Source organism: Chiloscyllium plagiosum, unplaced genomic scaffold (assembly GCF_037043375.1).
Source record: "Chiloscyllium plagiosum isolate Xiang-an unplaced genomic scaffold, Cpla_swu_hap1 HiC_scaffold_2, whole genome shotgun sequence".
In the NCBI taxonomy this organism is placed as follows: Eukaryota; Metazoa; Chordata; class Chondrichthyes; order Orectolobiformes; family Hemiscylliidae; genus Chiloscyllium; species Chiloscyllium plagiosum.
The window spans coordinates 123,144,585-123,160,303 of record NW_028270140.1 but is presented as its reverse complement, the minus strand read 5'-3'; the positions used below and the strand labels follow the sequence as shown (position 1 = coordinate 123,160,303).

General features: G+C 39.3%; 1 protein-coding gene across 3 annotated transcripts in view; it reads left to right on the top strand.

Moving 5' to 3' along the window:
* Positions 1-15,719, top strand: part of ap3b1a (adaptor related protein complex 3 subunit beta 1a) — a 315,493-nt gene that overhangs the window by 264,693 nt on the left and 35,081 nt on the right. For all 3 annotated transcript variants that reach the window (XM_088000361.1, XM_088000365.1, XM_088000372.1), the window contains one exon: positions 8,850-8,947. In XM_088000361.1, the coding sequence (XP_087856487.1) occupies positions 8,850-8,947 (98 nt within the window). The remainder of the gene's footprint in view (positions 1-8,849; positions 8,948-15,719) is intronic.

Sequence of the window (15,719 nt, the reverse complement as noted above, 5' to 3'; positions counted from 1 at the left end):
CCTTGATATGATTGAGGCTCCTGGAACATTGATACCAAGTATTCATAGTTTATTTAATATACAATACATATTTCCAATTGTTCATTGGATGTGAGCATCATTGGAATGCCAGCGTTTAGTGCAAATCCCTAATTACCTTTTGGGAAGTTGGAGGCAGACCATTTTCTTGAACCACTGAACTCTGTCTGGAGGGAGTTCCAAGATTTGGTGAAGGAGCAGAAATTGTAGTTTCAAGTCAGGCTGTTGTGGCTTGAAAAGAAACTTGCAGATGGTGGTGTGTCCAGAAAGCGGATGTGGCAGATGCTTTTAGTGGAAGCTTGGTGAGTTGCTGCAGTCCATCACGTTTTTGATTTATGTTGCAGCCATTGTGCAGCTGTGGCAGAGGGAAGGAATGTTTGATGTGATGAATGAGTGCTGATCAAGCTGGCTGCCTTGTCCTGGATTGCATCAGCTTTCTTGTGTTACAGGAGCTAGAGTCATCCAGGCTACTAGGGTATCCATCGCATTCACCAAGGCTGTTTCAGTAGCACTTTGTAAACCTGTGACCTTGACAGTCTAGAAGGACTTGGGCCCCAGATGTATGAGAACACCACCACTTGCAAGTTTCCCTTCAAGCTGCTTACCATCCTGACCTCAAGCAATTCCTTTATTTTTTAGTTTGGAATCAAAATTCTGGAACACTCTTCCTAATGGCATTGTGAATGTACCTACTGTATCCATTTGAGAATGTGACTCACTCCCATCATCTCCAGGGCGTTTGATGGTTGGCAATATAGTCATATTCATAGAGGTATACAGCACAAAATCTGACCCTTCAATCTAATTTGTCTGCGCTGACCATATATTCTAAATTAAGCTAGTTTCATTTGCCAGCATTTGGACCATATCCCTCTAAACCCTCCTTATTCAAGTACCCATCGAGATGCCACACACAGGAAAGCCACACACACAGACCAAGTCCTAAATTATGAAAGTAACCCCCCAACACACGCAAACGAAGCTGCATCAGGACACTATTCAAAAGGGCCACAACACACTGCAGTACACCAGAACTGCAAAAAGAAGAAGAGGAACACCTATACAAGGTATTCGCCAAAAACGGATACCCGCACAACTTCATCAACAGATGCCTAAGAGAAAGACCACGGAACGAGGACATACCACAACCAAAAGGACTAGCCACACTACCATACATCAGGAGCATCTCGGAACTGACTGCCAGACTACTGCGACCCCTAGGACTCATAACGGCACACAAACTAACAGCCACGCTCAGACAACAACTCACCAGAACGAAGGACCCGATACCCAACATGAGCAAGACGAATGTAGTGTACAAAATACCATGCAAGGACTGCACTAAACACTATATAGGACAAACAGGAAGACAGCTAACAATCCGCATACATGAACATCAACTAGCCACGAAACGACATGACCAGCTATCCTTAGTAGCCACACACGCAGACAACAAGCAACATGAATTCGACTGGGACAACACTACTATCATAGGGCAAGCCAGACAGAGAACAGCCAGGGAATTCCTAGAGGCATGACATTCATCCACAAACTCCATCAACAAACACATCGACCTGGACCCAATATACCAACCACTACAGCGGACAGCTGAAACTGACAACCGGAAGCGGCAGGGACAGACCACTATAAACACCGGAGGAAACATCAAAGAAGCGCTTCGCAGGAGGCTCCCAAGCATTGATGATGTCGCGTAGCCAGGGGACGAAACGTTTGCAACAAAAACTTCCAGCTCGGCGAACAGAACCACAGCTAAGAGGGGATTTAATAGAGACAGACAAGATGATCAGAGGATTATATAGTGGACAGTGAGAGTCGTTTTTCCTAGGGTGATGGTGTCTGCTTGTATGAGGGGGCATAACCAATTGAGGGGTCATAGATTTATGGCAGATGTCAGAGATAGGCTCTTTATGCAGAGAGTGGTAAGGGCGTGGAATGTCCTGCCAGCCAATATAATTAACTCAGCCACATTAGGGGCTTGGATAAGCACATGGATGATGATGGGGTGGTTTAGGGGGATGGGTTTGGCTTCTAAGATGATTGGCTTCTAATAACCATACCTAATTTTCTTTTTGCTCGGTATGACTCCAACCAGTAAGAGATTTGCCCCGAATGCCACTTACTTAAAGTTTGCAATTATATACTTGAGTGTACACCCTATTTTCAAAAGAAAATCCTGCCTATAACCAGTACTGATGACAACTTGGAAATTATAACTCAAATCATGTTCAGTTAATCAAGCCCTTTGGAATCCAGATTCTTCTTATAAATTACCTCTTTCTCTGATACCTATCAAGTCACCTTCAACATGTCTCTGTTATATACTTGGGGCATAGGAAGTGTATTGTCAAGATTCTGTGGACATTGAGATTATGGGGCAAGTTTGATTGATAAGCTAATCTGTACCGGTCAGTGATTTTCATGTGTTACTCCATCATAAAATAATATACTCTGGGTAAAACATTTGCATTATTTACCAAAGAGGCTTAGAGCAAAATGGGTTGTCACTGTCATGCAGTTTTTAAGGTAGTTTTAATGGTTTTAGCGTTTTATTTGTTTATAAACACTTTTTTAAATCAACTGTTCACAAAAATATTTGGGAACAAACAACCTAATATTGGTTAATATTCAAACTTGCATGTAGTTTCTTGTGAAAATATATTAATATTGTTTTTCCATTGACGTGTCTATTGAGATAAAGTCATATAAATTGTAATGGAATTTGTGGAGATTATCATGCTGTATGTGAGAACCTGTTAGAATTTTCATGCTGTACTTCGGTTATCGGGTTCTATAGCAGCATTTCTGACAACATTGGTAAAGTGTAAAGAAACGTTATCCAAATTGAGCCAGTGAACAGCATGAGATAGCTTGACTTATCTTTATGCTTTTTATAGCAAGCTTAGATTAATCTTATGTTATGCTCCTTGTTCACAGTCACGATAGACAAAACTCTTTATATTTCTACTTCATTGGATACATGCGATTCATCCAGATTTGGAATTTTTTTACTGTAACTCTTATGAAGCCATTGCCTTTCTTTTTTGGAGTAAAAAAAGTATGTGTGAAGGTGTGTGAGAAAAGAATTTGCCTGCATCCTGTAAGAGAGATATACTTTGCAGTCCATTGTTTTCGTCAAATAATTTGTTTTGAGTATCAATTGGCGACTCAACTCCTTTTGAATTCTCTGGTTCATTCCCTTTATTCTATTTCTCCCACCAGCAATCAACCTTTCACCCCAGGATAAAAATGCTGCCATTTAGTTGCAACCACATGTTTCAAGTCAATCCCTGTCTTTAGTGTGTACAGCAGGTTTTCTTTGTTTCTTTTTAAATGTCTTTATTCCTTTCTCACTTAAGGTCACTTTGGAGACTGATCTCTGGTTAGTCTGTGCTTAATTGATCCACCCTCTGCTGCCAGCCAGTGCCAGTTTTAAATCCCCTTCAAGTGTCATGGATCTTTGTTAGTGGCTGATTCTTGTGGTCTATTTATGTCATCTTTCATTGTTCCATAACTGTTTGAAGTATGAAACGTACCTTCTATTTTACATTTTTCTGAGGTTTGGGGAAGCAATTCAACCTATCGTGTCCATGTCAACCGTTAAGACGACATGCAGCCTCATAGATATTTGTGGCTGTGATTTTGGTGATTAAATGTTAGAACTGTGTGTAGGCAAGTGGGGCGTTTTCATCACACTCCTGACTTGTGCCTTGTAGGTGGTGGACAGGCTTTGGGATATTGGGAAGTGAGTTTGCTAATGCAGAATTCCTAATCTAGCTCAGTTTCTGGTCACTGATTTCTTCTGGGTGTTGATAGTGGGGAATTCGGTGATGGTAGCACCATTGAATGTTAAAGGATGATGGTTACATTCTTTCATTGGAGATGGTTATTGCTTAGTATTTGTGTGGCACAAATGTACTTGCTACTTTCCAGCCCAAGTATTATCCAAGTCCACTATATTTGGATGTGGACTGCTTTAGTATCTGGGGAGTCATAAATGTTTCTGAATATTGTGCAGTCATCAATGAACATCCACTTCTGACTTTATGGTGGAGGGAAGATCATTATGAAGCAACTGAAGGTGGTCAGCCCTAGGACACTACCCTGAGGAACTGCAAACATGTCCCAGAGCTAAGACTAGCGATCTCCAACAGCCATAACTATCTTTCTTTATACTAAATATGACACCAACCAGCGGCAACATTTTCTCTTGATTCCTATTGACTCCAGTTTTGCTGATCTCTTTGATTCCACGCTTGATCAATTACACCTTTGATGTTAAGGGCAGTCACTCTTGCCACATATAAAGATAAACCTTTTGGTACATTGACTTCTTAACTTAATCTCTGCCATGTTAATAAATCATTGCAAGTAATTGTCCGGTGCTGATCTTACATTGCATTTCACCACCGTTGCTCAGATTTGTGGACAGTGCTTCTCCCACGTCAAGGAGCTCCGTTACAAAGAACTTGACCGTGCACACAATAGACCCCAGCTTGAAATACTTAGAGGTGTTGGTACTGAAATGTTTTCACGACTGAGTATCTAGCAAAGTGAAGGCCACCATCTATCTTAATGGACAGCATGTAATTACTGGCCCTCTATTTCAGTGTTGCTGAATAAGCTCATAGATCTCTAGAATCAAGTAGTGAGTAAAATTAAGTGTTTAGTGATCTGAATAGACTATCCACTCGAAGGTGATCGGTTCCATTTTGAAAATGCAGGTTTAGCGTAGTTAAAACTCCAGAACTTTATTTTAGGCAAAGAAGATTGTGGAATTTGCTCCAAATATTAATCAGTTGGGGCTATCTTGTGGATTTCTAGTCCCTAGTTTTTTGATTTGATTTATTATTGTCACATTACCAAGATACTCATTAAGGCTAATGTGATGCTTGACATCTGACTGTAGCAGGCCCCTCTCTCTCAAGGTGAGCTGGAAGAGCAGGGCTGCTGCAGCCAATGGAAATGTACAGGGGAGCCACTGAACTTCATCCAGACTAGAGTGGCCATCTCAGGCAAAATCTAGCTGCTCCCTTGCACTTTGCCACAGTTATCCAGGAGTACTGGCTATCCTCGCATGGAGAGGGGAGGAAATTCCAATGAGCTCAGCCGCAACTGAAACCTTGCCGTCATGAAAAGGAGGGCAGAAGGAAAGGCAAGCTAAGGCCCAGCAGCTAGCCAAGAGGAGCAGCCCCACTGAGTCATGTCCTGAGCAGTCCTCATTGGTGGCAGGGCCACCAAAAAAGACAACAGGAGCTGGCTGTGATGCAGCTGGCAACAAGTGAGGTTATGGCCAGGAGCCCACTAAGCAAAGGCCCCCAAACCCCTATTCCAGTCTGGCATGCTATAAGTAGAAAATGAAATATTACTGTTACATTTTTAACAGTATGGCAGCTACCAATATAGAATTTCAGTTATTTACATTACAGGTAATACTAATTTCAGCTTGGAGGGTACGTGTACATCCTTTTCTCTGATAAGGAAGACAGTAAGATCTTTTCACTTGAAGTTGAGTGATTTTGAGGAGCGCAACCTCAATTTTGAGAGAACACTCTGCACTGTTCATGAAAGAGTTGCTTGCAACTCTCCAGCTTGGAAAGTCAATGGAGCAAACTTGGGAACATGTAAATGAGCTATATTTCAGTAACTCCCTCACAGAGCAAGAAAGAAAGGAAATGATTGGTATTTGCAAGGACTGGAAGGCTTTTTCTTTCTTTCCCCATATATTCTTCTCAACATCTCAGAAGCCAGCATCTGTGATGAAGAAATTGAAGAAAAATGTATTAATCGAGAGCCCAAGGATTGTGCAGATTCTACATCAACCAAGCAACCTCAGGTTCAGCTGTAACAAGTCAAGGATTCTAAGAAAACTGTTTTAGCTGCCATTTTGTGATCTTCCTCCTTATACTTGCCACTTTCCCCTTCTTGAGCTTTATACCTGTGTTTGTGTGTGCGCTTGGTGTGTTTTATATCATTCTCTGTATTTTAGGAATTAATATTCCTCTTTCTTTCACTCAAGAAAATCTTGTAACTGGCCCCTTCAATTCTAATCTGATTGCTAAATTTTAATTGAAGTGTAAGATAAATGCATGCTAAAACAAAAGTAAAAATATTTGTGGCTAGCGAAGGGGGATAAAAAGCGAGGAGCTGACTAGCGCTTGTGCCCTCCTTACCTGGTCATAATAATAGCCATCAGTGTTAGTTTATTAAAATTGAGATTGCACAAGAAATCAGAATTAGATGAGCACAGATGTTTTGGAAGTTCTTGGGATCGGAGAACATAGATAGGGAGGGCTGAGACCAAGGACAAATTCAATGAATATGAGAACTTCAAAATTAAGTTGTTGCTTGACCAAATCTTCTCAAAGCTGGCAATCGTCCAAAGATCCGTCATCAGATGAAATAGTTGTGTATGAAAATAATTCAAATTAAGATTTTCCTCCTTTAAAGTGTACGCTTTTGATTTTGTGAGTGAGATTGTACATAAGCAAGAAAGAAATGCATTGTGCCTCTGGTGCAGTAATAAAAATTATTGCACTGCACTTTCAAAATTATGGCTATCGCATAAAATCGAGTGCTCATCTCCTCATTTAGTGGGAGTGCAATAACACTGGAGCATGCTTCAGAGAACTAATTAGAACAAATATTTTGTAGTGTGTATATATACACTAACCCATGAAGCAGTAAATTTACTCTGCATTATGAGGCATGCATACATTTTTCAATTGCTGTAGCGACCCCATTTGGATGAATTGTGTTAACAGCCTGAAATCTAAATTTACATGTACACAATATGATGCAATATTGTATTTCAGTTCTTCTATATTAGGAACGTTAATTTTTCATTTGTACAACTCCAGTCATTGAGACTCTAATCCTGTAATTATCATTATTTGAAAAATAAAGTTGTAATTGATAACCTTTCAGAAGAATGTCTCTGCATTCCAGTGTATCTGCATGTGAGACAGATTTTTACATTTAGTGATTTCATTGACTCATTTGTATTCAAATTCATACTGGAGTAGTTTCACTAGCAATGTCTAGGATAGGATAACCAAAAGTGTTGCTAGATATTACAGTGCTGTCTTTGTTTTTCTGGGTGGTGGCTATGGATGGGGAATTGAGGCTTGTTGTGACTTTGATGTGGTCAACTGTGAGTTTCATGCAAATCAATGTTTTATGACCAGTGTGGTCTATCGTATTTAGAATGAATAAAAATTTGAGTTTCTGAAGTGATGCCCAGTAATTGTTTATTACTTTTCTGTAAGATAAAATCCAGATCAATGATAGAGAATTCTGGTCTATGATTAAGATGCTCATAAATGGCTTTGCCACAGACATCAAAAAGAGGTCTTTATTATAATGGTTTAAACTGTGAGCTGAATGATCAAACAAAGCAATGGCTGAAATGGTTTAGTTTGCAATGTGAGAAGGCTGCTATTTCAAAAGAAAAATAAGTTGTTAAAAGTGTCGACATGTGAATTTTAAAACATATTTATGACTAAGTGTTGTAATGCATTCTGTGCTGAATTCTATTTCATATAATGCATTCTGTGCTGAATTCTATTCCTTAGATAAATGTGTACACAACATAACGGCTTTTATTTTTTTTAAAAACAGCTATCTGAACAGTTTTTTTGTTTTTATATTGATTCACACCTCAGAGAGCACTTGTATGGGTAGGTCTGCTGAAATAAACGTTAATTTTATTTTAAAGTAGTTGCTCATCTCAGAATACCGCTGCTCATCATGTTTGCCTTCTGGTCCCTCCAAAGAAGTATCGAATCTTTCAGCAAATTCGATTGATCTTTTAGCAGTGTAATCACAATTACTCACCACCTTAATTGGCCTGCCAGAAATCAGAAAATGGAAACTGATCGGTTGTGTGTTCCGATCAATGGTTTTAGAGCAATACTAGTGGGGCAGGGGAGATGGAGGTTATAGTGAGATCAATTGGCCTGAGGTGTCAATCATTGTGTGTGGCTTTGCATGACAATCAATTTGCCTGACTGCAGTGGAGTGGATCTCCAGCTTTCTGTGGTACAGGTGAGAGATGGGAAAAAATTTATGGTTGCTGCAGAATATTATAGCTCATTATATTATGGATATGGAAATGTTAACTGAATGTGAAACCATTTGTTATTTACTACAATCCGAATTGCACATGAAACATTGATCTATAATAGCTGTCCGTATTCAGTGGTTGGAGATTACTAACAGGTCTGACATTGGTGAGGCTTGCCAATGGATCACTGAGTTTATCCAATGTGTAACTGATGCATAAAGCTAAGGAATATGTCCGCTTCAATTCCTGGTATACCTTGAATCAGTTGATTAGGGAAGGAAAAATCTGCCCAGTGTCCATGCTGATTGCTTTATATTGACCGTCACTAGAAGTGTTGATCGAAGATGAGATTTTGTTCCAATTGTCCTTTTCATCTTCTCTTTCACCCCCCCCCCCACACCACCACCACCATTCACCAATTCCTGGCACCGGATGATAGAATCAGACAGGATCAGTGGTTTTTTTAGGAAAGATGTTTGAGAATGACCCTTGTCCATGGTAATATTCCTCTACAAAACCTACTTCATATAGCATAAAACTGCCAAGAGGAAAATAAAAAAAATTGAAGATATGATTAATATAAAATTTTAGGTATTTCAATGTAAATGTCAAAAATCCACAGCCTCTTGTTTTTCCAGTCAATATAAAAATCATAACAAAATTGAGCTAGTTCCAACTTAAGGTATCAACACATACTACACACATTAACTTTGATTCATAAGTCTTCAATTTTGTAAATGTTTTGCAGCACGTGCAATGATCAATTCAGTGTCACTGTCCAACCTCCAGTGGGAGAGCTGCTTCTGCCAGTCACCACATCTGAAAAGGATTTCAAGAAAGAACAAGGTGAGGAATGAGCTCTCATTTTATAATCTTCGCTGAATCTAGGTTTCATTTTTTTAAAATTTGCATCCTGTTCTATGATAAAATTAAATTTCCAAACGCTCTTCTGCTCTGTAATTTGGTCAGGAGATCCAATATTAATTTGACATACCTCCCCAACTAGCTGAAATATTTTGACAAGTGTGTGTTTGTGTACACACATGAAGTGGGAGGGAATGTCTGAAGTTGTTCATTGGTGGAAACTTTGAGCAAGTCAGGCCGATCCCTGAAGAAAGCTGTTAAATTGTTCTTTTTGACGTGATTCTGGCAAAGGGGTCCTGCCTGAAACATTAGCAAGGCTAAATATAGACAGTGCAGAGATTTCAATTGAGCAAAAGAAAAATGATAGAATATGCAAATAGTTTAATGACTAACCTATAAGAGAACATAAAGACTTTCATAAGCACTTGGTAAAAGGATAGTTGAAGGAGAGGTAAGACAGGTTCATACCAAAGACATTAACCTTGTGGAGGCAAAGAACTTGTCTGAGGCATTTTGCATCAGTCTTCATTAGAGAAGAGGGTGCTGCCAATAAAATATAATGGAGAAGGTGGTAGCAATATTGAGTAGGTTAAAAATAAAGAGGACATTCTTATAGTTGGCAAACTTCCAACGAGAGAACTCACTGGGTCCAATGAGATAAATTGCTCAGCGAAGTAAAAGTATAAATTGTGGACGGTGTGGATCTTTCAGCCCAACTAGGATATAGGAGTGGTACCAGAGGATCTGACAAATATTATACTTTTTTTTTGAAGGATGGAGGGATAAACTTTGCAACTACAGCTTGCTAGCTGTAGGGGAATAGAAAGAGGCAATCGGGGGACAAAATAAATTACTATTCAGTATATTGTGGGCTAATAACTGAAAGTCTGAATTTATTTAAGGTAAATTGTGTTCAGTTACCATACTCAGTTCTTTGAAATAGCAAATACTTGTTGATGGACTTGGATGATGATACATGAGCTTTCAAAAGTCATTCAAAGTATGAGACAATAGATTTTTCAAAAAATAAAGGATTGACAACACTAATAGCATGGTTACAAAATTGGTTTCGGGACAGAAGCAGCAAACAGTAATGAATATTGTTTCTTGCACCCGTGACAAGTGTCCAGTGGTGTCTTGCAGGAAACTTTGTTCGGCCCATTGCTGTTTTTGATAAATATTATTGACCTAGATTTATACAGTCTATAGCACCCAGAAACAGGCCATATGGTATAACTGTCCATTTCAGTATTTATGCTCTTTTGAATCTTTACCAGGGCCACTTGGCTCCAGATCTCTTTAAAGCCCTGGTCCAAACATGGGCAAAACAGCTTATCTCCAGAGATCAGTTCAAATTGGCATCAAGGCAACATTTCAGACTGTAGAGTCGAGAAGAGAATCAGGGGCAATATTGTCTAGTGTTTGGAGTTATTCAGAGCACAATGGTGGTTGTGATTGTTGGAGATCAGTTATCTCAGATCTAGGACATCTTTGCAGGGGTTTTTCAAAGTAGTGTCCTTTGCCCCACGACTTTCAGCTGCTTTATAAATGATCTTGCCTCCTTCATAAGGCCAGAAGTGGGGATGTTTGCTAATGATTACACAATTTCAGCATCATTCATGACTCCCCTGAGAGAGAAGTAGTCTGTTATCATGTACGGCAAGGCCTAGAAAAACATTCAAGCCTTGGCTGTTGGGTGGCAAGTAACATTCATGCCATTGCAAGTGACAGTAAATGAGCATCTCCAACAAGACACAATCTCACCATCACCCCTTGATATTTAATAGCATTACATTTGCTCAATCCCCCACTATCAACATTCTGAGGATTACCATTGACCAGAAATTGAACTGGACCGTCCAAATAAATGCTGCAATTGCAAGTCCTGATCAGAGACTGGGAATTCTGCTGAAGGTAGTTGGTTGACTTGTAGCTTATCTACCATTTACAAAGAATGAGTCAGAAGTCTGATGGAATATTTTCTACCTTCAAATCAGTGCAAATCCAACAGTACTTGAGCTCAGCACGATCCATGGCAACAAAGCCCTCTTGACTAGCACTAAAAATATTCACTCCCTTCTTCACCAGCACAGAGTGACAATGTGTACCATTTATAAGATGCACTGCAGCAGCTCATCAAAACTCCTGGGACTGCACCCTTCAAATTGCAACCATTACCACCTCGAAAACAATAGCTGCAGATACAAGAAAACCCTTCAGCCTATAAGTTCCACTGCAAGCCACAATCATTTCTAGATTAGAACTATATCACCATTCCTTTACTGAAACTGGCTCAAAATCCTAGAACTCCTTCCTAATATCATTGTGAACGTACTTGCATTGCATGGGTTCATAAAGGCAGTTCACCACCATCTTTTTGATTGGTGAGGGATGGGTAACAAATGTAACCTAGCTAGCGACACTCATGCCCTATGAAAGAACTTCAAAGAACTACTGATGACTTCTCGTTATTCTCTTATCCACAAGAGAAACGATTATTTCTGTCCACTTTAATACTTTTAAAGATGTCCAAAGGTCACCCTTAATCCATCTGTTTTCAAGAGAGAAGAGATTCACCCTGACAATGATATACATACCCACATTTCTGGTGTCATCCTTGCAATTTTCAATGCCTCTAAATTATTTTGCATTACATAGCAACAAGAAATGCGCACTCTCCACTCTGAAGTGTTGATCTAATCAAGATTCGATGAATATACAGGGCAACATTTAAAAGTTTGAAAATTATAGAAAACTTGGAAATGTAACTGTGAACAGCATAATAACAGACTTTAGGAAGACTTGTTCAGATTGGTAAAATATGCAGATGTGTGGTAGATTAAGGAGCAAATTACTGGAGGTGCTGGAATCTGCCATGAGAGCAAAAAATGCTGAAAATCACAGCAGGTCAAGCTAACGTTTTGAGTCGAGATGACTGTCTGCCTGACCTGCTGTGATTTCCAGCATTTTGTGTTTTCATGGCAGATTTAATTTAATAAAGATACGTGCAAAGTGATATTTTAGTAGAAGAAAATAAGGAAAAACAATATGAACTAAATAATATAACTTAAAAAGGGCTGCACCAACAGCAATTAGCAGAAGATACCAGGAAAATGTAAGCAGGTGAGAAAGCTGTTGACTGAGTGTAACAGGCTTCCTTAGTAGAGGGAGAGTTCAAACACAAGGAAACTTTCATTGGAGTATTGCGTTCAATTCTGGCATCACACTTGAATGTCAAAGGTTTGGTGGAGGTTGAGGAAAAGTTACAGGAATGCTGCCATTAAAGTGGTGAAACTGGGATTGTTCAAATGGACGACAACAGGATCTTATTAGTCAAAAGTGAGAGATTTTTCTGAAGCAAGAGATCACCAAAGACTTCAAATTTAAGAAGATTAGCTGATTTACCAGAAACAATATAAGCACATTTTACAAAGGTTGTTGTGATCTGGAGTACATTGGCTTAAAAGTGATGGAAGCAGACTCAATAGTGATTTGTCAAGAAAAAGTCAGAGCTACAGATCACAGAGTGTAATGAAGTGGAATTAATTCACTAGCCATATCATGCTCAGCAGTGCAAGTTGAAAATGAGAATCAAACTATCATGTAAGGCAGTAAGCATGTTCTGTCTTTACCCACACATCTGGCTGCATCAGATCACTCTTTTGGATACTCAACAGGCATAGCAGTAGAGTACAAATTCTATATCCCATATCTTGTCAGTCATTTTCAAACATAGGATGCAGTTAAGCAGTGAAAACCCCTGTACCTATTATTATGATCCCATGTCATGGTAATTTTGGGCAAGTCAGATCTCAGAGTGAAACCTGGCTTGATGGACCACACCTTTTACTTTTGCAATTGTAAGTACAGTGGTGTCAGTCACTGAACATATTCATGATGCTCCAAAGTACCTCAAACATAATGTCCAAGTTTATGACACACAAACCACTTTACGCCATGTAAGGACTGGCTTTAAATGGTTTCATTATAGTGAAAAGTTTGAACCCCTTTACTCCCAGTAAGCGTACAAATGCTGAAACTGCAGTGATGGTCATCCTGCTTCCACTTTAAAGATACTTTTCAGATGGCATAGCTGTATTTGGTTTCAATAGACAATAGGTGCAGGAGTAGGCCATTCTGCCCTTCGAGCCAGCAGCACCATTCATCATGATCATGGCTGATCATCCTCATCAGTATCCTGTTCCTGCCTTAACCCCATAACCATTGATTCCACTAACCTTAAGAGTTCTATCCAACTCTTTCTTGAAAGTATCCAGAGACTTGGCCTCCACAGCCTTCTGGGGCAGAGCATTCCATACACCCACCACTCTCTGGGTGAAGAAGTTTCTCCTCAACTGTTATAAGTGGCCTACCCCTTATTTTTAAACTGTGTCCTCTGGTTCGGGACTCACCCATCAGCAGAAATATGCTTCCTGCCTCCAGAGTGTCCAATCCTTTAATAATCTTATACGTCTCAATTAGATCCCCTCTCAGTCTTCTAAACTCAAGGGTATACAAGCCCAGTCGCTCCAATCCTTCAGCATAAGATAGTCCTGCCATTCTGAGAATTGACCTCGTCAACCTACGCTGTACTCCCTCAATAGCCAGAATGTCTTTCCTCAAATTTGGAGACCAAAACTGCGCACAATATTCCAGGTGCGGTCTCACCAGGGCCCTGTACAACTGCAGAAGGACCTCTTTGCTTCTATACTCAATTCCTCTTGTTATGAAGGCCAGCATGCTATTAGCTTTCTTCACTGCCTGCTATACCTGCATGCTTGTTTTCATTGACTGGTGTACAAGAACACCTAGATCTTGTTGTACTGCCCCTTTACCTAACTTGACTCCATTTAGGTAGTAATCTGCCTTCCTGTTCTTGCCACCAAAGTGGATAACCATACATTTATCCACATTAAACTGCATCTACCATGCATCTGACCACTCACCTAACTTGTCCAGGTCACCCTGTAATCTCCTAACATTTCACCCTGCCACCCAGCTTCGTACCATCAGCAAATTTGCTAATGTTATTACTAATACCATCTTCTATATCATTAATGTACATCGTACAAACATCATCCAACAAACTTCTCCATTCACTCAGTGCTAATTAATCATACTTCCCGAGACCCTTAAACTGTTAACGGAGTTCACTTGTTTCTTTTAACATAGATTCCTTCCTTCAACTTCTTGCCCAATTCCTTGTGCTTTTCAAACTTTCTGACTAACATTGAAACACCCAGAATTCCTTTTCTCTTGCCTTGACTAGACACTGCTAAACTGCTCTTTAATTTTCTCCCTGAATGAATTTTTTCTATCTGAAAAAACCTGAATGCACGCATACCTTCTGAATTGTCCTGCCTTAGTAGAGGACTGGTTTTTGTATTCTCTCACTGTTCCATAGTATGTATGCTGCTGGGCAATAGTTTTACCAGTTTTTTTAATTATCTACTCTGCTACCTAAAATACTGAACAATTCACTCAATGGCATGTATAAAACCCTCATGCAAACAAATATCACTTTCAGAACAAAGAAATATGACTAAATCCTTCTCTCCTTAACCACATAACATAGAACTTGAAGCTCAATACTTTTGAGTACTTAATAAACTAATCCAACTATTCACTTTGGAAACCACACTTGCGAACAACAGTAATAACATAGGTGTATTGAATATTCACTAATTGAGTATAGTTCTATACTTGTATTTTTTTAATTGATCAGGATATATGGCTTCTGGAACAAACTGTCGGAGCCCGAAGGTGGTAGATGTTCCTCAGATCACCAGGCTTTAAATATTTCAGCACTGTTTTGGCAGCTGATCTGGGTATTAAATTCCCGTTTTGGTTTCCCCAACTCAAAGGATTTTGTTTTCTAAATTCTGAAGAAAATACTGAGAAGCGCAAGAACTAAACTATGCCTAATTTAATTAAGCAATAGAGGTACATTTTACATGTTAGGAGCTTTGATTCAGTGGAGAGGGAACCCGTATCCAAAATGTAAAATTATTTGGGGTGTTGATGACCAATAACAGAGTTTGAGGTGATGAATTTGGGTACCTATTTAATTGAGGAATTAGAGAGTGAGGCTGGATGTGCAGGTCTGTCTTTTCAGTGGGTGATCAACCCATGGGAAAAAAAAACAGAATAGGGATGGGACACTAACATTTATGAAGAGATCAGGCATGTGATTAGGTCCAGTGAAGTTAGGCTTTTGGTTAATTACCTGTGGTTGAAGTGTTCTGGAATTTGAGATTGCGAGTGAGGCTTTGAAGACTAATTTTTTGACTCCATTTCTGAGCAGACTATTTTCTCCTAGTCACTTGCACTTGGCAGGGGAAAGAAGGGTGTCGGGATGAACTTATTGTTATATTATTCAAAAATAAATGGGAACTGGCTATCATGTGGATGTACATCCAGGCTACTGTATTTACAATTGCACTGCAGTCAGGTGCTGAAATATATCAGTCTATCAATCAAATGGCGAGATGTAAGAAATACACACAATAAAGCCTAACAGTATGGGTTATATTTTGAGCTTCTGGGAACTATAAGGCATAATGGACAAGTGCAGCTAGGAGATGGAACAAGAATGTATGAGCCTGATGATCTTATTTTTGATGTGAGATTAAAATATAAACTTTCTGATGTTTGAGATTTGTACTGAGTATCTGCTTGTCCAAGTTTTCTTAAGAAAAAGTGTAGTCAGTAGAATTAGGAATTTGATGTAAGCAAATGTTTAAAATGAAAAATG